This window comes from Eleutherodactylus coqui, chromosome 5, assembly GCF_035609145.1.
Source record: "Eleutherodactylus coqui strain aEleCoq1 chromosome 5, aEleCoq1.hap1, whole genome shotgun sequence".
Lineage (NCBI taxonomy): Eukaryota > Metazoa > Chordata > Amphibia > Anura > Eleutherodactylidae > Eleutherodactylus > Eleutherodactylus coqui.
In genome coordinates, this window is record NC_089841.1 from 172,058,995 (window position 1) to 172,085,461 (window position 26,467).

A 26,467-nucleotide genomic window follows, 5' to 3' on the forward strand; every position below is an offset into this window, starting at 1 on the left:
TGGTTGTAGCATATATATGGTTTCCTGTGACTATTTTTTTTTCCATTTTTAATTTTTTTCCCCCCCTTTCTTATTTTTTAGGATCGCGGAGTTCTACCATTGCTTTCAATGGGGCTGCGCTGTGAGATCTCGCAGCTAGATAGGACATGTTGTTATTTGTTTCCTGAATAGCATCGCGGTGCCATGCAGGAAAACATCCCCCATGTGTATGACCCCATTCACAAGAATGGGGTTCATATTTGTGCGTCTCGCATTGCAGAAATCTCACGCGATTTTCTTGCCATGTCTGAAGGCATCCTAATGCAATAATAAAGATCATATGAACTGAAATGTCCTATTTAATGCTTTGGCTGTAATGCTAACCTACTAACCATGTTCATCAAGTTCTGGGGGTGCTTTTCATGGGCTGAATAAACGTCTGAACTATCAGCGTATTGTTCAAGTCCTGGATGCAAATGCTGGATAATATATTCTCAGTATTGATGGCAAGTATTCTGTTTAGTGCTGTACTTTTTTTTTAACTTGGATTTAAAGACTTTTTGGGTATTTCACATGCACTGAATTTTTGTTATACAGTGCTGAACATGAAAGTGATTAAACAACATTTATGGTTCAAACTTTGCGGGGATACTTCAATCTTATAAGGTGATAGCATATTGCTAGGATATACTATTGTTTTAGGATTAGTGGGGTCCAACCTCTGAGTCCTGAAAATGCAGTGGATATAGTGCTGGTGTAGCTCTGTATCCCCTTCATGGTTTTCCCCTACACAGTGGCTCCCTGGTCACCCACTGTGCACAGAACTGTAACCCGCCCCATCGCAGGGAAAACTTAGGGCTCTTTCACACATACCGGAATTGTCAGAAAGATGCAGCACATGTGCAGATTTTGTCAAATAATGGAGATTTTGTAGAAATCTTTAGCTGTGGGATGCATTTTTACAACATTTATTGAAGGTTTTCTGCTGTGAAAAAAAATACATGCGGATTTGAAAAAAAGATGTGATTTGAAATGATATGGGTTTCAAGCCCCATAAGAGAACACGATGCTGCGGAATCGTCTCCACAGATGAGGAAGAGTCTGTAAAGGGTTTGCAGCATCTAACCAGCGCTGCATCTTCACTCACTCACACCCATCATACAATGGTGGCATACCCTAGCAATGTTCAATCACTTTATAACACAGGGATACCCCTTGAAGATGCAATCCCTGTTAACATTGGTGTCCAGGACCCTAGGTTGTGTGCCTTGAAGCATGTCAACACAACATTGTTGTGCTGGTATCTGCAGCCAGCCTAGATTGGTGATTATTTCTGGTACCAGTGAGCTGTGATTATTATGCAATGCATGAACATTCAATGGGAATGAATGCCAGGGTTAGAAAAACATGGCTTCTTTCTCCCCAAAACAGCACCACCCTTGTCTGTAGGGTTGTGTGTAGTATTGCAGCTCAGCTCCATTGAAGCTCTGTGTTTGGAAGATGGTGGCCATATTTTTCTAATCCTGGACCCCCTTAATGATCTCATGCTCAAGGAAGAATCTGAATTATTGTAATTTATATTTATGTTGTTCATCAACTCTTTATTATTTGGATGTATCACAAATTAAAGCTGGAGAGAAAAGTGCTGAAAACTAAGTATATCAAAACCTGGCCGATTGGTGCAAGCAGTGGCAAAGTGAAGCCTGGAATTATCTGCTCTGTTGCTGGATGGGGTATAAATAACGGATACAATAGCGACCTATCACCAGTACTACGTGAAACGAATCTAACGGTGGTCTCTAACGAAGCATGCTCTGCAGCTCATCCAACAGCAAGAGACAAAAATTTGATCTGCGCTGGAACAAAAAATGAGACGTCTACTGGAGAAGTGAGCATTTATGTACAGAATATCCATTGTAAAAATCTTGGTACCCAATCTATGTACACTGAATGGCCACTTCAATAGAGGGACCCAGCGAGTAGTGCGCTAGACCTTCAGAACCGCGGCAATTCATCTGGGCATAGATTCCACGAGGTGTTGAAAGGGTTCTGAAATTTTTTTAAAACTCGTTTTATTGAAAACAGCATAAGGGCCCCCTGTCCACGGCCGTTGCGGAATATCGCTAGCGGTGTTCTACAGCAGGGGATGAGGAGGGGGGTGCTGTCAGGCTCACCGTGGAGAATCACAGCATGCTGCACTAGACAGAACAAGCCAAGAGATCGCCTGACAGCAGCACGGAGGAGCGAGGGAACTTGCTGCACAGCCGGCGGGCCACACAAAATGAGGTGGTGGGCCAGATTCTGCCCACGGGCCTTGTGTTTGACACCTGTGCACTAGCGAGTACGCCTAAGGTCCAGAATAGATACATTTCTGCTCTACGTATCCTAGAGGGGTAGAATTAGGTGATGTGCATGTAGTCAGCAGTCCAGACAGCCCTGCAGGAAAACTTTACACACAGATTGCTCATGTATGTGATTAGTTAGCAAAATGACTATGCAGAACAGTAGTTTGCATAGTGCAGCGCCAGTCTTAGATTACATTACCATATGCTGCCAACAGCTTCCCTTTAAGTCACGTTTGTGATACTGCATGCATCTACTACAGGACATGCCCGCACAGGAACAGACACTCAGTTATAATAGAGGACATCACAGCTCATGTTCTTCACTGTGTACTTCTATTCACCTAAATAAGCTGAAGATCATAGGAGGTAATTTAACTGCCCCTCCCAAGCAGGATGATTTTGTATAGACACTGGTATAGCTGTGTTAAGGCCTTTTTACATAGATCCTTCTAATTGACAAAAAAAATGGCTAAACTGTTGTTTGCAACTTTGATTTATGCAGGCATAAAAAAAAAAAAAAATTGGCTAGTTCACCAATTGCTCAGTTTAATTACCAGCCACACACATAGTGAATATGAATGCTGAAGGAGCCATTACTGTATTTGCCTGTATTAACAGGCTGCCTGACCAGCTGCGGTCATCAATAAGTGTGTTCCAAGCTAAATAATTCTCTTTGCAGGGCGATTCTGGGGGTCCATTATTCTGTGGACAGAAGCTTTCTGGAATTGTACTTGGTGACAAGAAGCCCTCCCTATTCACTGATGTCTCCCTCTACAGAGGCTGGATCAAAAGCACAATGAAGAAGGAAAAGTGCAAGCATTAGGGAGAACCGTTCAGTGCGATTTACACAAGATACAATTCCTAGCCAGCAGGAACTCTTCCTTTGGTGAAGATACATTTTCTAGTTCTTAATACATGAAAGCTTTAATGAAGATGTAAACAAACATGCTGAATGGTAACTTTATTACTGCATGTAACAAGAATACAATCACTTTGCTTTGTGCTACACATCACACTTTGCTACTTTGTTTTGCTTAGTACATGACTGACCTGCCAAATAAAGCAGTATCACAAGACTGTATATGGTTAAGGTTTGCAGGGATCCTGTATAGCAGAATTATTATAAATCTATGCAGATGCAGCAAAGGTTAACTTGACTCACTGCATTAAAAGCCTTCTGTGCCACTATTTGCCCTTTCCAATGGCTGCTGTTGTGGTAGAGATACAAGAGTAACTTGCAGCCTTAGAAGATGGCTCTCCACAAAACAAGATTTTACAAAAGAATCTCAAAGTTCAGTGATTACTACAGTTGCTATGGGTAACAGATTGTCTTTTAGGCAGCTTTCATAAGGACATTGTGCCAGACTAGTATTCTGTCACCCACCCTGTGCAAAACACTGGGGTGTTTACCAGGCAATATTTTAATAATGTTTAAAGAATAAAGGAAGTCAGTGAAGACTTGAATAATTCTGCAAGTATCTAAAGACAAAAAGGACCTTCAGACTGGTTTGCTTTGAAATAGCAGATGTCTTTGACTTCTTCCCAGTTCCACTGAATACCTTCCCCGAGCAATGGATATGCAAGATTGAGACTGCAGTTGCCATCGTGGTACTTTGAGGGCAAAGCACGCATCGAAATAGACCCCGTTTTCTGTGGGTCTGTTCACATCTGCAACTCTTCTCTTGCAGCAGTGATATAAAAGTAATCACAGCATGTTCTATTTTGCTGAGTTCACAAAAATCTCAGTTAAGGGGAGGAAACAAACTTTGCAAGTCTGCGTGAGAACATGAAGCATTTTGGGCTAGGCATTCCTATAGGTTTAAATAGTTTATAGCTTCAGCATAAATGAGCAGCACTGCATTAATGCCAGTAACAGATCAGCATGTGGGTCATTTGTACATTAATCACACATTTTTCTTTCATCTGAGACATGTTAGTTTTCATTAGACTGGTCTTTATGCCCATCTTCTAGGTTTTTACTATGGCATGAAGTGTCTGCTTCACCATTCTTATCCAGGTACTCTTGTTCAGCCTTGGGGTATCAAGGTCCTATAAAAAAAACAAAAAAAAAAAAAGAGAAAAAAATAGTCTTAGTATAAATACCATTACATGATCACTCCATTCACTGCAGTGGGGCTGATGGAAATACCCCAGCACTTCCCACTGTTATCTTTACTGTTCCACTAAGAGTGAATGGAGCGTTAGCACACTTGTATGGATAGATTGAATGAGTTGTAAGATTTTTAACTAGCACAGATATTTTGAACACCCTTAGATGTTCGGCATTAACAGGTACAATTTTAAGCCTCTTGCCATACCTTTCCACACAGATGTAATTTATGAGGAGCATCGACTGGAGGTTCTCACCAACCCGGCTACATATAATGTATCCTGCAACAAGATAATTAGTGATGAGAAGTCTTTTCTAACCAAGACAACCTCACACATTTAGAGGAATTACATGGCTTGTCTTGCCCCGCAAAATTCAGAAGCGAGAGTGGCAGCCAACCCGCCGATACCCACTGCTGAGTGAAAAAGGCAACTTTATTCTACGACAGCCTAAAATCTCAAGAGTCCATAACTTGGGGCTCAGAAAGGAACAGCTGTCGAACTTAAAACATAAACTAGTCCAATTCTTACAGTCTATCATAAGAGCCATTGAGCATCGTGGCAGTGCAAGTTAAACTTACATTTTAGAAGTAGCCATGCTGTTCTTCACCCAAATAACCTAGAGGGAACAAATAATAAAAGCTTCACTTTAAGTAGACAGCCCACAAGGTAACCCCCCCCCCCATACACATAGATGGCTCAGAGCTAGAATCATAATCACAGATGTCATGTGAAACACGGACTATGCAAACTCATCACGGCACATAACCAAGTCTATAAGCAGAAGCTGGACCGTCACTTATTACAGGTTACAGCATTTGCCACAGCTTCTCTATAGCCAATGCATGTACAGACAAGTACCCAAGAACATGAGCAAGTCAGAATCTACCTTGCATATTCCGGTCTACCTTTATAATACACTGCAGTATGTTGCACATTACCTGTTCCACATCAGTATTTTATAGCTAGTCGCTCCATGCATCTTGCAGTGATTGTGATCTTCCATTACCCACCTGAAGGGAAAACACCAATAAGTCAGCTTTTATTAATAAAGCAGTCCAAACAAGCCCCATAGAAAGGGGTCATGAGGATAAAGTCACCGGAGGAAAGAACTTGGACAGACTTGTCAGAGGGATGCCAGGCACTATCAGAGCGCCAGAAGTTACTGTAGTACCAGCCTGCTCAGAGCATGGACATAATCATTGCTTGTCATGTGAAACACGGACTATGCAAACTCATCACCGCAGGCTTTCAGAGTGGAAATGGTTAAAGATATTGCTGATGAGCCGACATGGTGACCTATCTGGGGTGTTAGTGAGGGAGGGGAGGTCCAAGTGTCAGAAAACTGAGAAAATTACTTTTAGGGAATAGAAACTACATCAGTAACCTTGTAAAAGTTATATACAAGATCAGCACAGGAAGCCTGTATACAGCGGGGGATTAACCCTCCGGCTCTCACCACCGAGCAGCGACAGAAGTACTAATATGGTCGATTCATGCATAACAGTGGGTTATATATAAAGCAGCGTGCTGGTTGTTAGGGTCACCCATTACCTGGCGTCAAGTGAAGTCCATCTCTGGCAACATAATTCTGTCCTGATTGTTAGTGGCATCTTCTGCTACCTGAAGAGACATGTGATTAATGGTTTCCATCCAACACAAGTAAACATAACTTTAACACTCAGGATAACCCAAATGGCTGCGGTTATTGAAAAACTGACCCTCCATTTCTGAAATTCTACCTTTAAAGGGAGTTCTGTTGTTGGGGTGGGGGAATAAAGACTCCAAACTTAGCTATCCCTGGGGGTGGGGGGGGGGGGGGGGGGGGACTGGATGGACATAGTATGCTAGGCTGAAAAAAGGCAATGTTACTATGTCTATGAGGGAGCTCCAAGGAAGCTCTGTACCCAGAGTGGATTGTAGAGAAGCTGGAAGGGAGACCCCTAGTGGCAGCCACTTGAAGTGTGACTTACATTGGTAAAGCAAGTATTACAGAAATGACTAAAGCTACAGAAGTAAAGGAGCAGAAGTCATCCACCAGTTAGTTACCCCCTCAGTATACTGTATTCTTACATGCACATATTAAGCCGTATACAGTGCTCGATATGGCCAAATACACAGCAGCCCTGCAAGCTGAGGGGAAGGGGTTAATGCTAATGTTAACTACTCTAAAAAATGGAGATAAGGAAGTAGCTTAAAAGAGTGAGAAGGGCAGGATATAATAGGCAGGGGAAGAATAAGAAGCCCGCACACAACTATGCAATACGGACACTGAAGACACTCAAAAAGGTGGCAGAGGGGCGATTTTACTGCTATTTCACAACATTGAAAAGTTAAAAACCTCTCAGCCCATACGGGATATTCAGTATCACTGAGGGTGCAACACGCCCTGTGGAAAGCCCACACAGCTGCATCAGCAGGAAGAACACCTCCTTAAAGGGATAGTGCACTGATTGTCACATGTAGAGCCATGTAAACCTGCACTCATGCTGTTACTTGTGCTTCAGTCTGAGGCTCTAGAGGCGTTTGGAATGTTGGTAACAAGTGAGACTTTCGGATGAAGTTTTTAAGTTGCCACCCAGAATATCGCTTTAAGGGGATAAAGCAGCTTACATTTCCCCGACGCGGACTGTGTCCCTCACTACAAGCAGCAGCACACCCCGGATCAGTGATGGGAGAACACAACAGGCCACGCGACCACCGAGTACTACCACGTGCTCCCCAACCCCACATGGCGGCGGGGGCTCAGCTACCCTGCTTAATAGAAACCACACCGAGAGGGAGCTCCTACACCACAGAGCACGGCGACCCCCGACTGAACCAAGACCAAGCCCCACTGCAAGCTCGACACTTACCGCATGCGACAGCCCAGAAGACCAAGCCCGCACCTGCTCTGGCCCTTATATAGCCGCACGCAGGCAGGAAGTGACGCAACAGCTAATAACTGGAGTGAGGAGAGCTAACTGCGCCTGAGCGGTGAAGATAGACGTTATAGCCACACCCCTTATGATTCCAGCCAATCACTGTCGTCTTCTACCCCGGGCAGCGTGACCTCTCTGCTATTGGCTAATTGTGCGTCATGTGGCCGACTGCGCAGTTACTATTGTACTGCAGGAGGCGCGGTATGGCTCCCGCGTGTAGCGGAGGCTCCGCCTCCTACAAGTGTGTGCGCGCGGTTGCGCAGTCAGGCTGCATGCACATACCTCCTCAGGTGTAATATGTGTGTATTGTACTGCAGGGACAGCGGTAACCTGCATGGGGACGGTCCCTCACAGATGGCTGCACCCACGGTGTTGTAGGAGGCTGTCAGGCCGGAGCCACACAGGCATATTTGAGCGGGCATTACTCAGGAGTATCATTGCATTCATTCACATGCGTGTATTTTGCGTGCGCAAAAAAAAAAAAATACAGCATGCCCTATTTTTTTGCGTATTTGCACAGGGAAATAGAACATGTGAAACTAATTAGGCTTATTGCCCATTTCACTGTACCGGATCGTCACTGCAATACACTAAAACAAAAAATGCTGTTGCGTGTGCAAATATGCAACACCCGATGCACAAAAGTACGGAGCGAATACTCGCGTGAATGCGGCCTTATTATCTAATAGACGTCCAGGATTGCAGAAGGCTTTATACGGGAATCCGGCTCCATTGTGCAAATGTTGCATCTGGCCCTCCCGGCCAACGGCATCTCCCAGTGACATCCCTACTGGATGCCGTACTGTCATGTGTACGCGTTTACCTCAACTAGACTGCGGACGTTTCCTCAGAGGCGCCCACCGATTTGGAGTCATTTGTGCCCGTTTTCCAGGGTAAAAAAGTAGCAAATTTTGTCAAATGACACTTTTTGATTTTTTTCAGCAGTCACGGGCACTTTTTTTAAAAGTGGGTGTGGCTTACTTGGAGTTCGTGGCCTCTTGCATACTAATAGAAGCTGGTGTGAATTGTAGCTCCAATTCACCCCTACTATTCCTTCTGCCCCCCTCATACACAGGCATGCTTGGCCGAACGTGCATATGTTCATAATAAGGCCCTGTGCCCGGCTGGCATCCGCAGGCACCTGTAGTTTTGCCCTTCTGTACTAAAGATGGTGTGTACGGCTCACCTTCTGACATGTGCAGTACAGATTTTTTTTTAAACTCTTGCTTCTTCCGCATCATAACTACCGGTAGGTCATGATGCGGAATCTGCAACTTTTCCGCAATGTCAACTGCAGAAGGGCGGGCAGATCGGACGGCTTCATTGACTTCAATGAAAGCTGTCCGCGAAAAAATGGAGCAGGCTGCCATTTTTTGTCCGTGAGAAAAAAGTGCAATTGCTGTCCGCTCGTGTAAGCAGGCATGCACATGCTCCATTGCTCTGAATTGGTGCGGAATGCCATGGATTGTCCGTGCGGGAGACGAACGTCGATTCCGCAATTCAAACCGGTTGTATGTAGGGGGCCTTGCTACCCCTGACAATCCCCTAAGGCCTAAGTAACATGGGCATTTTTCCCCGTGATTTGCGGATCGCATAACGGATGCGCATCCGCAAATCGCGTGACCTGGGCCGAATATTCGCTGAAAAATCTGCACCTAGCAGCGTTTTCAGCGAAAGGGCTCCGATCAAAGGAGCGCTGCCCGCTATCCTCTGCCACAGCTGTGGCACAGCTGTGGCAGAGGAGAACGATGTTCGCCCATTGAATGCAATGGGCTGCCGGCAAGCTCTGTATGAATTTTCGGGGAAGGGCTTAAAATATAAGTCCTTCCCTGAAAAGCATCCTGCAAATGTGTAAAAAAAAAAAAAAAAAAGTATTCTCACCTTTTTTCTGCAGCCCGAGTTCAGTCGCGTCCGGCCGGCAGTTCTCCTGAACTGCTCTCTGTAGTATTCAGCAGGCGGGGATTTAAAATCCCCGCCTGCTGAATGGGCTACCTCTGATTGGTCACAGCCCTCAGCCAATCAGAGGCAGCTCTCACTCATTCATGAATTCATGAATGGGTGAGTGAGTGCTGCCTCTGATTGGCTGAGCGCAGGGACCAATCAGAGGAAGCTCTCAGCTGTCATTCAATAGCTTTAGTATATGTTCTCAATGGGGTCGGTGCTGCTGCCGCCAGCCCCATTTGAGCGCATATATAGAATACAACGATTCGCAGAATGCAGATAGGCTCGTTCTGCGAATCGTTGTGTCCTATAATTTATCGCACATCCGCATAAAAAACGGACATGTGCCGGCTCCCATTGGGATACATTGGGTCTATATATCTGCAGATCACAAGCGCGTCTGCAGATCGGACCAAAAAACGCCCGTGTGACCGAGCCCTAAGGGTAGCTTCACACGGGCGATCACAATATCGCTGTGAGAAAATTGCGTCAATATCGCAATTTTGCCCCTGAGATATCTGAGCGTCAGCTATGCTTTTTCTTGCATTGTTTTTCTCGCGCCATTTTCTTGCAAGAAAAACAATGCTAAAAACGCATCGCATGAAAATCGCAAGTTTGTGCTGTGCGATGTGATAAAACGAAGGCTCCATAGGGAGACGGACGATAAAAACGTGGAATTATAGGACATGCCGTGCTTTCTAAATCTCGCAACATGGCATGAGTGAAAACATCGCAGATGTGAATGAAACCAATTAAAAGCGTGGTTTTCATAATTCTGCGTTCTCACTCACTCTCGCATCACACAAAAATCGTGCGATTTTATCCCCTGTGTGAAACCAGCCGAATGTGTATGGCCCCCTTTTTCCTCCACTACACAGTCATCCAATTTGGGTGGAGAGCACCCTCTTGGCATATTGTAGATCACCAGTTACAAAATAGCCAATGCCATGACAAACCCACTGTAATGTTTACTAGAGTATAGAGTGTGGCCGGCTGCACACAATCGGCTTGGATTCCAAATGCGGGATCTGACCCGGGGCCCGGCCGGTGACCCCACCTACCTGTCTTCTTATCTGTACTGCAGATGGTCTGGCTGGCAAGCCGTTGGACATGCACAGTACTGATTTTTCCACGCCACTGCTAGGTTATAAGAAGGAATCCGCGACGCGGACGGGCCGTGGGTCAGATGGCTTCCATTGACTTCAATGGAACCCCCACTAAGGCTGGATTCAGATGAACGTATATCGGCTGGGTTTTCACGCCCGAGGATAGGTCATCAGTATTAGAAGTGGGACAACCCCTTTAAACCTGGCACAGCCCCTTCTTTCACAAGCTACACACTTTTGATATGCCTATTGTTTCTATTAAGGATAAACTGATTTGGCATAAAATGTTGATATACATGCTTAATGTGTTGTCAGACTAACAAAATGAATATTCTCATTTTCCAGGTTCTTTTGTGTAGTAATCATGGCAGTATGTGATGATCTCTTAAAGTGCAACTTTCCCAAATGTCGAGGAAAGTTATCCGGTCGTGCCTGGATCACAGCTTGTTCACATATTTTTTGTGACCAGCATGGCAGTGGAGAATTTAGTCGATCCCCTACTGTTTGCCCAGCCTGTAACAGTACTCTTTCTAGTAAACTGGATATTGTGCGCACTGAGCTCAGCCCTTCAGAAGAACATAAAGCCATGATGCTGGCTGGGTTACGTCCTGAGATTGTTCTAGATATCTGCTCTCGAGCGCTGGCATTCTGGACTTACCAGGTAGGAAAGAACACCTCATTATAATCCATTGTAAGTACTTATAAACCTATCAGTGTGGAACTTTATCATCCCTGAAACATGGAAAGACCTGTCAATCAGTGCCAGTGCAGCAGCCGAGACACGAGGCACACGCTGAGGAGATGGCGGGGGTAGAGATGGCAGGTGTTAGTGTACCTTGATGCCATCAGAAGCTAGGGGTTTGACAGGAGGAACGCCCCTGTCACATCCCTAGCTCTCAATAGGGTGAAGGTAGAAAGGTCCTAGCAGCGCAGTCTGCATACATGTTTCCCAGTGCTGCTGCAGCCTTACCCTCTGGGTTACTATAGTACTAAGCCTTACATTATTAACTGTAAATGGTGTAATGTTAGGGGTGTAACATCGCAGTCGTAATGTAGGGCTAAGTACTATATATTAAAGGGGTTGTCCCGCGATAGCAAGTGGGGTTATACACTTCTGTATGGCCATATTAATGCACTTTGTAATATACATCGTGCATTAAATATTGGCCATACAGAAGTTATACACTTACCCCCTCCGGTGCTGGCGTCCCCGTCTCCATGGCGCCGACCAAAGCTGCCTTCTCCCTGGATTAGACGCGCTTGCGCAGTCTGCCCTCTTCTGTCCGGCTCCGGCGTGCTCGCGCCACAAAGGTCTGTGCGGCGCGAGTACGCTGGAGCGGCCCCTTCAGCGTAAGCGCGTCTAATCCAGCGAGAAGGTGGCTTTGGTCGGCGCCATGGAGACGGGGACGCCAGCACCGGAGGGGGTAAGTGTATAACTTCTGTATGGCCAATATTTAATGCACGATGTATATTACAAAGTGCATTAATATGGCCATACAGAAGTGCTTAACCCCACTTGCTATCGCGGGACAACCCCTTTAAGGCTGAGGCTAAGGTTGCAGCGCTGGGAAACATGTATGCAGACGCAGCAGCATGTGCTCTCCGTGACGGCTGGTATTTCAGGCAAGCGTGATAGGTGCGTGGCCGCTTACCTCTCTGTTCTTGCCCACAGCCTCCGTCCCGCCTCAGGGCTCCGTCCCGGACCTCCGCTGTCACCACCATAGCGCCGGCGGCAACACTGCTCCGTCCCGGCAGCTCCAGGGAAACCACTCTCACTTTGGTATGGTCTCCCTGCTGCCGAAGTTTGGGGGATTGCTGCTTGTGGGCAGCCGCAGCTGCCGCCAATGAAGGAAGTTTATCCTGGGGCTGTGCGGCAGCAGCGGCCACTGTATGCCTTTTCTATGAATGTTTAGTGGCCTTGCAGGACCTGACGCTGAACACCCTTTCCAGCCAATAAGTATCAGGGGGCGTCTCCCCCCTGTAAATCTTGACTCCACCAGGAATTCCTGGTGGCGTCAAGATACATTAATAGATGGCAATTGTCATAATGGCTACCAAACTTCTCCCCAGAGGGACATGTACAGCCTGAGCCATAAACCAATGCTGATATGGAGTTATACAGCTATTTTCATTGATAAATTCCAAGATAGCATCTCTTATAAACCCCTTAAATATTTTACCCGCAATGGAAGTTACAGTTACCGGCCTATAGTTTTCAGCTTCGCTTTTGGACCCCTTTTTGAAAATTAGCACCAAAGACACTGTCACTGTAGAGTCCTTAAATATAAGAAACAATGGTCTGTTTATCACGTATTATTTAAAGGGGTTGTCCCGCGCCGAAACGGGTTTTTTTTTTTTTCAACCCCCCCCCCGTTCGGCGCGAGACAACCCCGATGCAGGGAGGTAAAGAAAGCTCACCGGAGCGCTTACCTGAATCCCCGCGCTCCGGTGACTTCTCTACTCACCGCTGAAGATGGCCTCTTCCTCCGTGGACCGCAGCTCTTCTGTGCGGTCCATTGCCGATTCCAGCCTCCTGATTGGCTGGAATCGGCACGTGACGGGGCGGAGCTACACGGAGCTACACGGAGCCCCATAGAAGACTGCAGAAGACCCGGACTGCGCAAGCGCGGCTAATTTGGCCATCGGAGGGCGAAAATTAGTCGGCACCATGGAGACGAGGACGCCAGCAACGGAGCAGGTAAGTATAAAACTTTTTATAACTTCTGCATGGCTCATAATTAATGCACAATGTACATTACAAAGTGCATTATTATGGCCATGCAGAAGTGTACAGACCCACTTGCTGCCTCGGGACAACCCCTTTAATTCCCTTAGAACTCGGGGGTGTATGCATGCCATCATGAACCGGAAATTCATCTATTTTATTCTTTTTAAAGCACTTCTTCCTAAGTTAGACTGGTGACATTAAATGGAGAGTTTACTTTATAAGTCTGCATTTCACCTGATATTTGATATTCCTGAGTGAATACACTGGTGAAAAAAACATTTAATAGATTTGCTTTCTCCTCGTCACCCTCTACAATTTTTCCTACATCATTTTTATAAAGGGCCAACACTTTCAGCATTTATCTTTTTACTATTTATATGATTGAAGAACAGTTTAGGGTTAGTTTTACTCTCTCTGGCAATGAGTCTCTCTGTCTCCAACTTTGCTGCATTTATCTGCTTTTTACGAGCATAATTTATTTTAGTGCTTCTTCGCTGCCTTCTTATTTTAGTAGTTTAAATGCTTTCTTTTTGTTGTTTGTTGGCCCCTTTATGGTGTTTAGAAGTTGGGTCGGTAGACTCACAATTAGACAGGGACCCTTGCCCATATTATGGGCGCGGTAATATGCTTGTGTGCAACCAACCTAATATATACATTAAAAGTATATATACATACGGAATTGCATGATATGAACGCGCCCAAACATGACTCTACTGATCCAAACTCGGAACATTTCTGTGATGTTCAGAGGTTGGCTAGGTAGACAGTTGGGCTGGGGCACTTATTCCTATTATAGATGCACAAACATGCTGGTGTGAAACCTGTCCAAGGCTGGGTGTATTTATGTGTGCATAATACAAATGAGTGTCCCCGCCAGACCGTGTGCCCAGTGATCCGAATTCTGAACATCATAGATCTCTATGCTGCTCTAACGTTGGGTCAGTAGACTCATGTTCGGACAGGGACACTCGTCTGTATTATGGAGAAATAAATGCGTTCGTGTGAAACCAACCATATATATCACAATCCAGTTATACAGTAGATATGTAAATATTAATTTTTTATGAAACATATAGCCACGATAATAATGCCCACAAAACACAGTTGTGTTTCTGCAAGAAGCAAATGATGTTCCAAATATAAAGGTGTGGCCCAAATGAATCCAGATACAGGAATGAGAGAAAAACCTTTATTTGGTCATTATATATAGTAACTGCCCCACAGCTATGAGAATAATGAAAGACCCCCTATAATTACAATCTGGTGATCTGGTTGGTCCAATAGCACATACACTATGCAGACCAATCTCATATCACTAGATAACATTCTCCAACGTCTGTGAACTTCATCCATGTAAAACTAAACTCAGTCCCATCTCTCTCCCACACATGCACGGTTGTGACAGATGCTTGTTCACACTGCGCATTCGCTTAATGATATAGGTTAACTCCAGCCCCAGTGTATATCCTGCACACGTTCGCTTGAGATCAACGCTTGTGCACACCTTGCATGAGCCTAATATCAGTAAAAATCCAATCCTGGCCTTCAGTTTCTGCACTCAGAGACACGATATCTAGCTCCAACAGTCCCTCCTGCAGATTTACATAATCCTAGGTGACGTAAGGAAAGAAATAGGAAGAACCGTAAGATGCAGTGTACACGTGATGACTGTGGAGATTTAAAAAATCCAGGTTTGGGGGGGGGGGGGGGGTCATGGGGCCTGCCGAAAAATACATGGATTCCTGCATTTTACATAATAAGTGCATATGACAAAACCTCTTATATCCTTACAGCAGATATAAGAGAAAAACTTATGCATGCTTTGAAAACTCTTTTAAATGGCGCACTTAAAAATACAACTCGTGCAACAAAAAACAAGCCCTCCCATGTCGGTGGAATAATAAGAAATTCATGGCTTTTGGTGGGCAGGGATGGAAAAATTAAAAAGGCACTGCCAAAACGGGCTTAGTGGAGGCAAAGGGGTTAATAAATCTCCACCTCCTGGTTGACAAAAATATGGAAACACCATACGAAATGCATGCCTTAAGTTACATGGGATTATAGATCATATTTCAATAAGACATGTAGACACCGATTTTTGTCCCATCCCTTTAAATACCGTATGTACTCAAGTATAAGCCGAGTTTTTCAGCACATTTTTTAATGCTGAAAAAGCCCCCCTCGGTTTATACTCAAGTGAGGTTAAAAAAAAACGTAATTCTCCCCGCTGTCATCTCCCTGCTTGGCTGTGAATTCCTCCGCCGTCAGTGCTGTGTAAGTAAGTGCTGTGATTGGATTGAGCGCCAGCCAATCACAGCTGGCATCACTGAATGGCTCCAATTGGTTTATCGAACGTTGGCTGTGATTGGCTGGTGCTCAATCCAATTACAGCGCTTACTTACACAGTGCTGACCGCGGGGGAATTGAAAGCTGGGCAGGGAGATGACAGCGGGGAAGATTCTCAAGCAGCATGCAGCATCGCCAGGGAGACCATCGCGCCGGGGACACAGGCGCCGGCTGGGAGGTGAGTATTGCGGGATTTTTTTTACCTACCGTAGTGTATACTTGAGTATAGTTAGGCTTATACTTGAGTCAATAGGTTTTACCAGTTTTTTGTGGTAAAACTTATTGACTCGGCTAATACTCGAGTATATACGGTACTAGCTGATATACACGGCTTTGCCCGAGTTAATTTGGTACTGGTGTTTATCTGGTGTTCACACGGAAAATCTTATGAAGTCGTGGTTACTTTGGAGATACCGAGGAAAAAAATATGTTCACCATTTTGCATGGTTCTGTGCGTTACCCAGGAAACACCACGTGGAGGTAACCATGCGACGTATATAAAAAAAAAAATTTAAAAAGATTAGTGAAAAACAAATAAGAAAACAATTGAATTTTAAAAGGAAATAATAATTCCTCGTTAAAACTAAAATGGTAGTTTTTTGAAAATGCCACCCACAGAATGTGCCACCTCACACTCTCTCCTCATTTTTACCCTGAAAGGTAACACCCCTTTTATTCAAATTTCCTACCCAGACTGAAGGTTGCAGCCCCTTGTTATACTTAAAGGCATATTCCATCCCAGCAGTCCATGTCCACTTCCTTTTATACTTTACAGCCTTTCAATACATACAACAGTCAGTTTTATTCCTGTCAGTATATACTCATATTTCTAAATGCGTTTTGTTTTGCTGAGAAGATAACTGTCTCATATATATAGTGGGGGGGGGGGTACAGATATGTTATTATTTACATAACATAGGAATGGTCATGCCAAATTTCACGTTTGTGCAGTACAGATGTGTGTTATTAGTTACATTACATAGGGGGTCACTTACTTTTATGCATAGGATTAAATAATCAAGTTGCAACCCTTTAAATATTTCCAATATTTAGTACGCAAAGAATGGTCATGGCAAATTTCACATGTGTGCGGTAAAAATTTGTGTAATTATTTGTTGCATCGGGAAGTGAGAGAATTAGATTATGCATGTAAAATTTGGACGCTAATTCTTTTGCGCTTAGAATTGAATAATCGAGTTGGGACCCATTAGCTTTTCCTATTTATGACATAATCAATGCTCGCGCCAAATTTCACGTTTCTATGACATAGGGAAGTGAGAGAATTAGATTATGTACGTAAAATTTGGACGCTGATTCTTTTGCGCTTACAATTGAACAATCGAGTTGGGACCCATTAGCTTTTCCTATTTATGACATAATCAATGCTCGTGCCAAATTTCAAATTTCTATGACATCGGGAAGTGAGAGAATTATATTACCTACATAAAATGTGGACACTAATTCTTTTGCGCTTAGAATTGAATAATCGAGTTGGGGCCCATTAGCTTTTCCTATTTATGACATAATCAATGCTCGTGCCAAATTTCAAGTTTCTATGACATCAGGAAGTGAGAGAATTAGATTCCGTACGTAAAATTTGGATGCTGATTCTTTTGTGCATAGAATTGAATAATCGAGAAGGGACTCATTAGCTTTTCCTATTTATGACATAATCAATGCTTGTGAAAAAAATTTCAAGTTTCTATGACATTGGGAACTGAGGGAATTAGATTCTGTACTTAAAATTTGGACGCTAATTCTTTTGCGCTTAGAATTCAATAATCGAGTTGGGACCCATTAGCTCTTCCTATTTATGAAATATTCAATGCTCGTGCCAAATTTCAAGTTTCTATGACATCAGGAAGTGAGAGAATTAGATAACATACGTAAAATGTGAACGCCAATTTTTTGCGCTTAGAATTGAATTATCGAGTTGGGACCCATTAACTTTCCCTATTTTGAACATAATCTATGCTTGTGCCAAATTTCATGTTTCTACGACACCGGGAAGTTGGAGAATTAGTGGCGAGTCAGTCAGTGAGTTAGTCAGTAAGGACTTTCGTTTTTATATATATAGATGTCTAAACCTATTTCATCTGCATTGTATGAAATGCTAACACAGTCCAGTGACGCTGACTCTCATAACTACAGCTGTACTTTGAATTTGTAACCAGGTTTACCAGGAGCGATTGTACCAGGAGTATAACCACAGCCGGACAGAAGAACATCTGAAACAAATGGAGAAAATATATGCTCATCAACTGCAGAGCAAGGATTCAGAGTTAGTAGCCATGAAGGGGGAGATAAACTCGCTGAAGAAAATGCTAGAGGAGTACAAGAGAAAATACAGTGAAGTTTCAGAGAAGCTGATGGAGAGGAACCGCCAATATACCAAGTTACAAGGAATATATGATACACTACGACTCCACAATGTTGCTGTGGTTAACCAAGAGGCTTCTAGAAGCAGAGAGAGATCTCAGCAGGACCAATCTGAGTCATTTGGATTTTTAGGTAATTATAGGGGGTTGGATTAAATGCAAACAAAACATTTAAATATATATATATTTCTCCATGAAAAGGTCAAATTATTAGAAATAAACAGTTTGGTACATATATTGTAAAATCAGTCTTATTTGCTTGAATACTATATAAAACTGACATAGTGTACATCAGAGGTCCCAAGACAGTTAGGAGACATATTGCATTTGCAGTATACATCGGAGAGGTACACATCAAGAGGTTTTCCTGGAATATGTATCGGACTGAAGTTTCCAGCATATGCCATTGTATAGGGTGTATGCACTGTTAGCGGGAGTATGAAAATCTATCTGTAGTTTACCCATATTAATCCAGACACAGATATGAGAGAAAAACCTTTATTTGGTCACTATATATAGTAACTGCCCCACAGCAGTTACATGGAGACATGCAATCAATACATCCACATAAACAGAAGGCCAGTGCATAAACCCAATTATAATGCAAAAAAGGGGATATCAAGGAATCAGCTTACCACAAGATGAAAGAAGGAACAAATTGGTAAGTATGCAGTGTCTTTTAATTGAAGGTGTGAAGTCTGCTGCAGATCCACATCAAAATCCGCCCCAATGTTGTGGAATTTGATGTGGATTTTCTGTTATGTGTGAAGGTACTCTAAAGGTGCCCATACACCCATAACAACTGTCAAGACAAACTATTGTTTGTACAACAGCCGTTTCCACCAACTCTCTCATATACACAAATGTTTGGCTTGGCTAAACATCCATGTGTTTTGGGAGGTGAGCCGGTGGCAATTTATCTCATAGAGAACAAGAGGATTGGCCGTTGAAATTTAACGTCTCTGATCCTTCTACCCACCCCATCATCAGTTGGGGGAAAATTGATCTGTTCCAATACGCACTAGAGACTTGTCCAAAACAGATTTGATTTGAGCTGGAATATGGTTTTCTCCAGCAGGTTTTGGGGTATTCTGTAGCTTCCAAATTGTATAGTGTGCACACATCATCGACCAGATCAGACACAAGTTATCAGTCTCATATCCAAAATGGCTCTCTGGGCAGGAACGTCCAAACAGCCTCTTTTATTGCAAGGCATAACACCTGGCCTTTATGGGCGTTTAACAGATTACACCAGTAACATATATATATATTCTTATTCGCTGGGTTATATAGAATTCCCCGCCTCCCCCTCTCCCCACCTCTCTCAAGTAGGAGCCTCCGTCTTAACAACATGTGGTCAAAACTGAAACTGAAAGTATCTCTTTGTTGGAGAAGCCTCTGTGTGGGGGATGGGAAAGGACTGGGAAAACACTCAGTATTGAATACAAGCAATAACATATAACACTGTGATTTAACTCTTTCCTTATGCAGCAGAGTTCCACATTAGGCTGAAGTCACAAAACACACATCTTTTCACCATGCCATTGTCCAGCAATTACTATAATGAAATTATGCAGTCGTTAGCCTCTAAGAGTTAAAGTCACTACAGCTGCGTAATACATCTAGTTTAGTACAAATCGATAGACATTTTACACTGACTAATCATCATGTCTATCACAGATTGACTAATGGTCTAATCTGTATGGGGAGGGAGGTCAGAGACATTTAATATATTATCTTTTAATTAATCTAGGAATAAAAATGGAGTTAGTGTTAAATTGCAAGAACTATTAGTGAGGAGTCTGGAATAGCAGTAGGTACTACAGAACTGCTGCCATTGCCCTTTCCCCCAGCAGTAAGAGGAGCTTTAGTATTCCTCATCTGGATGGTCAAATATTTGCAGTTTTATTATATATTACAACTAAGGATGAGCGAGTATACTCGCTAAGGCACTACTCGTCCGAGTAATGTGCCTTAGACAAGTATCTCCGTGCTCGTCCTTAAGGATTCGGGGGCCGGCGCGGGGCGGGGAGCTGCGGGAGAGAGCAGGGAGGAACGAAGGGGAGATCTCTCTCTCCCTCTCTCCCGCCCGCTCTCCCCTGCTCCCCGCCGCGACTCACCTGTCAGCCGCAGCGGTCCCCGAATCTTTAAGGACGAGCAGGGAGATACTCGTCTAAGGCACATTACTCGAACAAGTAGTGCCTTAGCGAGTATACTCGCTCATCCTTAATTACAACTTATTTTAAAAATTGTAACTGCAGGCTTAAACGGAATAAATCTGTTTTTTTTCTGAATTTGGAATCACCTTGCAGACTCAAAATCTATGGTGTCTGTGGTTCAGTGATACAAAGATGTTGGTAATTCCTTGGGCTCCTCTGCTTCCGCTATATCAAGACACCTTGTATTTAGCATTGTCATAATTTAATTGATCATCTTTATGAGGAAGCACGGCCTATGTTGGTACTTAGGATAGAGAATCATGACCACACTAGATCAGACAAATCTTACCTATTCCTCTCAAACATGATAGTTGTGTAGGATTCTCTCTTCTGGAAGCCCTCACAAGTAGCTACGTGAGACCTGGAGTATCAATTGGCACCAATGTTTTACCGAGTCTCTTGCTATGCCAAATCTCATGTTTAAAGAAGTATTTGCTTTCACTAAGGAAAATGAGGTTTAAGTGTAAAAAATCTAGAGAATATGACATACATTTGTACAAATGTGTAGTATTAACTAAGACCAATCATTTATTCTTAAGGAAACATGTTCCAGGCTGCGAAAACACCTCCTCAAAGGTCATCCGATGGCAATTTTCATAGTCAGACATTCTTCTGTACATCTCCGGCTGATGATCCTGGAAACACTGCATATGGCTCCCCCGGACTGAGAGCAGAGCGGCTGAACTTGGCTTCCTCTAGGGCTTTCAAAGTCATGAGGATGTAAACTGCTGTCCCTTTGGGAAATGTGTCCACATTTTCAATGACATCTAAGTTTTTGTCTACATACATATAAAAATTAAATATATGTATATATAGTGAGCTAGAAAAAAGTGCTTTAGTGTTGTTTAGTGTCATTGCAGTAAAGAGAATGCATTGCATATTGGTCCAATAGCCTTTATTTATTGTGTCTTACTATCGCAGAGCTGTATAAGATAAATGTGGCTGGAGGCTGAAATGCTTTATTACAGATTCCTATTTCAGTCTCCAACACAAAAGGAAAAACAGCTCTTAGGCTAGTGTCACAAACACTCCATCTTTTGCGTTTTTGTTGCCCTTTTTTGCCTTTGCCGAGTCCAGATGTTAGCTGTAGGTCAATGGAAAATTATGAAATGTACTACAACAGCGGGCACAATTGTTACTAGTTTTGCACCAGAATTTTGGCTTAAGTTGAGCCTTTCTTGTTAGTGCAGACACATTTACTATTGATTTACATCAGAGGACAGATGTTCCGCCTCTCACTCCACTTCTCAAAAGTGTCTAGAAAAGGGGCCAGGGTTTGAGTGGAGGGGGATTTTTAGATTGGGGCACTGCACAAGATATAACCTTGTGAGCATGGTCTGAGAGGCATTAAACTTGGATTTCTCGGTTATACCCCTTGCTTGACCATCTACATAGCTATAAGTACACTGCTCTCCCCATCATCAGTATAGCATTGTTAGCAGTCTTGATGGGTCAAACCTGCTGACAGACTCCCTTTATGGATTTAAATGGGGTTCTCCAGTTTAGAAAAAACATTTTCATATACAGTTTTAAGGAATTCTGAGTTAGTAGTGTGATGTTCCCTATACAGAGTCCTCATCTTTAAGGGCACATTCACAGCATTTCTACACAGGCAATGGGTTTCAGCCCCGGGTTCTGTTTCGAAAGTCAAAAATGGCACTGAGATGGAACTCTGAGGCCGGATTCACACAATTGTATTTGCGCAGTGATTTGCACGCTCAATGCATAGTGAATAGAACCCATTGATTTCAATTGGTTCGTTCACATAAGCGTATTTTGTTCGCACAAAAACTAATTACACTAATTGCATATTTCAATGAATGGAAGCATGCTCATCTTTTTTTTTTACGCACGCAAATGCGCATGCCTTACATGTACAAATGTACAGTAAAACACACACATACGCAATGCTCATTTCACAAATACACACGTAAATGCGCTTACATCTATGTGACACCGGCCTAAGAATAAGCCACTGAGAATACCACCTTCAACAATCCTATGTTAAATGAAAGATTATGCATGGGAATCACACGCTCAGGCTCTGTTCACCCCTATGTTAGAGGTTCTGGTGCAGATTGAGCCTAGTTTGATAGGAAAAATTGTGTGCATGCAGCACTAATTTTCCTGCCACAATGATGAACACCTTGATGGAACCTGAAGTCAACAGAGGCTGCTGGCCGTCGCTGGTGTACTTTGTTTTAAAAGGAAACTGTCACATCTAAAAAGCACCATAAACTACGTTGTGGCGGGGAGGTGACAGGCAGCTGGGGATGTATTTTTTAAACTCCCCAATCTCCACCAGTGAAGTCCGCATGCGGTCTGGAAAAATGACTCTTTATAGAACGCTGTGTGCACACTCTCCCAACGCCATCTATGGGAGGGCGCGTGCCCAGTGGTCTGAAAAGAGTGAAATCTTCAGACAGTATGAGGACTTCACCGGAAGACAGCGTGGGATCAGGAAAGTGGTTGACTGTAAGGCTGGGTTCACACGGGGTGGAAATCTCACGAAATGTCTGTGAGCTAGAATATGTTTTTCTCCAGCAGGCTTCAGGGTATTCTGTAGCTTCCAAATTGTATAGTGTGCACACATCATCGACCAGATCAGACATAAGTGCGGGTCTAAGCTGAGCCTGCTCTACAATGTGTAGAGCCTCAGGCTTTATTGTAACACATGATACCTGCCCTTTTTTGGGCGTGCAACAGATTACATCAGTAACATATAGGATTCTCATTTGTTGGATCATATAGAATCCCCCACCCCTCTCCAAAGTCCAGTGTGTAAGCCAGTCTTTTGTTCTATCAACATGTGCTCAATTAAAACAGCTCTTTGTGGGGGAGGGGCTGGATACTCTTCTTCAGTATTAGAATGTGACTTAACTCTTTAAGAGGCTGCTTGTGGAACTTTGTGCCAAGTCAACATTATACCACACACACATCTTTCACCATGCCATTGTCCAGCAATTACTATAATGAAATTATGCAGCCATTAGCCTCTAAGAGTTAAAGTCACTACAGCTGCGTAATACATCTAGTTTATTACAAATCAATAGACATTTTACGCTAACTAATTATCATGTCTATCACAGTCTGCAGCGGTACCGCACAGAAATTCTGCGAGATTTCCACAGCTTGAAGTCCCGTGGGTTATCAAGCCGCTTATTCCGCTGTGGCCAGCTTTTCCCCATAGAGAGAAGAGATGGCCCCAGCAGAAACGGGGATAAATTTGACCTGTCACGGTTTTGAATTCCGCACGGCATGTCATTTCAGCGCAGCTTGGCCGCAGTGTGTGAATGCGATTTTTGCAAATCTCGTACACTGTGCTGCTTTATCCCAAGATAAAAATTGCAGGTGGAATTTCCGTGCAGGGAGCCCACGTGGAAATTCTGTGGCAATTCCGCCCCGTGTGAACGCAGCCTAAGAAAGTACCTAAGAAAAAATGTGCGGCAAAACAAACCTCTCTAACATGCAGGGTTTGACACGGATATCCAACGGAAATGCTGCAGATTTGAAAATAGTGGAATCAATAGTAATTCCACGTCAAAATGCGCGTGTTAGACATGTGGAGTTTATTCCCAAGTTTTCCACGGCAGAGTATTCCGCCGCATGTGAAAGCAACTTTACAATTGGATGAAGGTCTTAAGGCCCATTTAGATACAATGATTATCGCTCAAAAGCCATCTTTTGAGCGATAATGGTTGTGTCTAACCGCGCTGCCATCGTGCACTGTTTGTTCATCATTGATTTCTAGCAAGCTAGAAATCACTGATGACTCTTATCAGCGCAGCATACTGATTTTCTGAGTGGACGGCACTGATAGCATTTTTTCAGCTGGTATCCCGCTGGGACTTCCCAGCAGATAACCAACTGAAAGCTCCGAGAACAAAGGAGCTGTTGACGCTCCTGCTGTTTCTCGGAGCAAGCAGCTCAGTGAGACACCGTGAGAACAAAGCAGCTGTTTGCATATACAAAACAGCTGCATTTTCCTCCAAGCTATCGTGGCGGTATCCCGCTCCACCTGCATAACTCTTAGTAGCTAATTAGCTACTTAGAGTTACGCAAAGATGATCACTCAAAGCTATCACTCAAACTGTCTTTTGAGCGATCATCGCTCCGTGTAAATAGGCCTTTAGGCTACTTTCAGACAGCAGTATGTTGCTCAGTATTTGACATTAGTATTTCTAAGGCTGCATTCAGACGAACGTATATCGGCTCGGTTTTCACGCCGAGCCGATATACGTTGTCCTCGTGTGCAGGGGGGGGATGGAAGAGCCAGGAGCAGGAACTGAGCTCCCGCCCCCTCTCTGCCTCCTCTCCGCCCTTCTGCACTATTTGCAATGGGGAGAGGCGGGCCAGGGGCGGGGCTAAGTTCCCCCGAATTAGCCCCGCCCCCGCTCCGCCTCTCCCCATTGCAAATAGTGCAGAGGGGCGGAGAGGAGGCAGAGAGGGGGCGGGAGCTCAGTTCCTGCTCCTGGCTCTTCCATCCTTCCCCCCCTGCACACGAGGACAACGTATATCGGCTCGGCATGAAAACCGAGCCGATATACGTTCGTCTGAATGCAGCCCAAGGCTACCTACTCACTAGAGAGCGTGGTATCGGGCCGAGTTTCTCACCCAATATTTCACGCTCGTCATCGTGCATTTTCAAGCCAAAGCGAGTCTTTTTTTTTGGCAAAAACGCCTCCCATCACTACTGTGAAGAAGCAATCCTCTGGCTTTCTGCCGCTTTAGAGGATTGGCAAGTGTTTGCCATTGTTTTCAATGAGTAACATCGCATCGCATACGCGTGGACATCACACAATGTGTTTTACTGTCCCATCGAAAACAATCAGTGATGTGTTCCGAGGAACGCAAAAAGATAGGACATGCATCACTTCATTTCAAAAGAATGGGGTTCATATTCACACAAGTTTCTCAGCCATGTAAAAACGTCCTAAGTCAAAATCAAGGAGTGGAATCTAAACATAGAAGAGATCTTTCCATTATACTTTTTCTTTGTTTATGTTCCAATTGTGGTTTTGGAATAGAAATACTGATAAATGTGCTGGACACTCAATACACTGTCATTAAAGGAGATGTCCCGAGGCAGCAAGTGGGTCTATACACTTCTGTATGGCCATAATAATGCACTTTGTAATATACATTGTGCATTAATTATAAGCCATACAGAAGTTATAAAAAGTTTTATACTTACCTGCTCCGTTGCTAGCGTCCTCGTCTCCATGGTGCCGACTAATTTTCGGCCTCCGATGGCCAAATTAGCCGCGCTTGCGCAGTCCGGGTCTTCTGTAGTCTTCTATGGAGCTGCTCGTGCCAGAGAGCGGCTCCGTGTAGCTCCGCCCCGTCACGTGCCGATTCCAGCCAATCAGGAGGCTGGAATCGGCAGTGGACCGCACAGAAGAGCTGCGGTCCACGAAGGCAGAGGATCCCGGCGGCCATCTTCAGCAGGTGAGTATGAAGACGCCGGACCGCCGGGATTCAGGTAAGCGCTGTGCGGGTGGGTTTTTTAACCCCTGCATCGGGGTTGTCTCGCGCCGAACGGGGGGGGGGTTTAAAAAAAAAAAAACCCGTTTCGGCGCGGGACATCTCCTTTAATCAAAGTCCTAACGACCACTTGTCCGTCATTCCGTGTGTGATGTGTGAGTTACACGCAGAGCCTGACAGCACTTGTGATGTCAGTTACCTGTTTTTAGCTCTGCCCCCTGATCACGTGATTGTGACGTAATCACAGGTCCTTTATCCTACTTGTGCACTGAATGAGGGATTATGGGTGGGCTACATCCCCCACAAACCCCTGCGGCCTCAGCTGCTATGGATACAGCAGTACTCAGTCTGGAAGTTTGTAGCTGGTTGTGAGACTGCTGCACACCTGTGTGGAGACGCCAATAAATGACACCTCACAAATTTACACATACATAGCTCCTTTGCTGTCAGGACCTGTAATGATGTCACCGTTAGGTGATCAGTCACATGTTCTCTGAGCTGAATGAAGGATTATGGGCGGACTACATTCCCCACAAACCCCTGCAGCCTTAGTTGCTATGGATACAGCAGTACTCAGTCTGGCAGTTTGTAGCTGGTTGTGAGACAGCTGGACACCTGTGTGGAGACTCCAATAAATTACACCTCACAAATGTCTACATACATAGCTAGCGGTGCATATTGACCAACAACATTAAAGCATAGTCCTTCACCACTATCTTCACATTTCCTGAACCTGATAGTGCTAATGTCACCAACACCAGTCCAGCCTTCATCTAATCGTCAGCCGTTGTCAAGTGTTGTAACAGACCATCGCTGTAGTGCAAACATGTCACCACAGAGGGTTCAACGCCACCGTGAAGCTAATGCAGCTTACATGATACAGTGACAAGGCACGATTTCACTTTAGTGAG

At 44.2% G+C, this 26,467-nt stretch overlaps 2 protein-coding genes, 1 long non-coding RNA gene and 1 other non-coding gene across 7 annotated transcripts in view; 2 read left to right on the forward strand and 2 right to left on the reverse strand.

The window, feature by feature from the left end:
• Positions 1 to 3,403, forward strand: part of LOC136628084 (granzyme-like protein 1) — a 25,170-nt gene extending 21,767 nt beyond the window's left edge. For all 4 annotated transcript variants that reach the window (XM_066603711.1, XM_066603712.1, XM_066603713.1 and 1 more), the window contains exons 4-5: positions 1,610 to 1,867; positions 3,004 to 3,403. In XM_066603711.1, the coding sequence (XP_066459808.1) occupies positions 1,610 to 1,867; positions 3,004 to 3,147 (402 nt within the window). In that variant the 3' untranslated portion in view covers positions 3,148 to 3,403. The remainder of the gene's footprint in view (positions 1 to 1,609; positions 1,868 to 3,003) is intronic.
• LOC136628085 (uncharacterized) lies at positions 3,271 to 7,395 on the reverse strand. The gene is made up of 6 exons (XR_010792847.1): positions 7,289 to 7,395; positions 5,988 to 6,056; positions 5,375 to 5,446; positions 5,015 to 5,052; positions 4,643 to 4,715; positions 3,271 to 4,373 (listed from the first exon to the last, which is right to left on the reverse strand). It is a non-coding gene; the product is annotated as an uncharacterized lncRNA (long non-coding RNA).
• On the reverse strand, positions 4,789 to 4,933 carry LOC136630994 (small nucleolar RNA SNORA79). The gene has a single exon (XR_010792995.1). It is a non-coding gene; the product is annotated as a small nucleolar RNA SNORA79 (small nucleolar RNA).
• A 40-nt stretch (positions 7,396 to 7,435) lies between the features above and the next one.
• CCNB1IP1 (cyclin B1 interacting protein 1) lies at positions 7,436 to 20,818 on the forward strand. Its single transcript, XM_066601951.1, has 4 exons — positions 7,436 to 7,505; positions 10,747 to 11,062; positions 17,650 to 17,986; positions 20,612 to 20,818. Exons 2-4 carry the CDS (start codon positions 10,766 to 10,768, stop codon positions 20,794 to 20,796), a joined length of 819 nt encoding a protein of 272 aa, XP_066458048.1. The 5' UTR covers positions 7,436 to 7,505; positions 10,747 to 10,765; the 3' UTR covers positions 20,797 to 20,818.
• Positions 20,819 to 26,467: the final 5,649 nt, after the last annotated feature.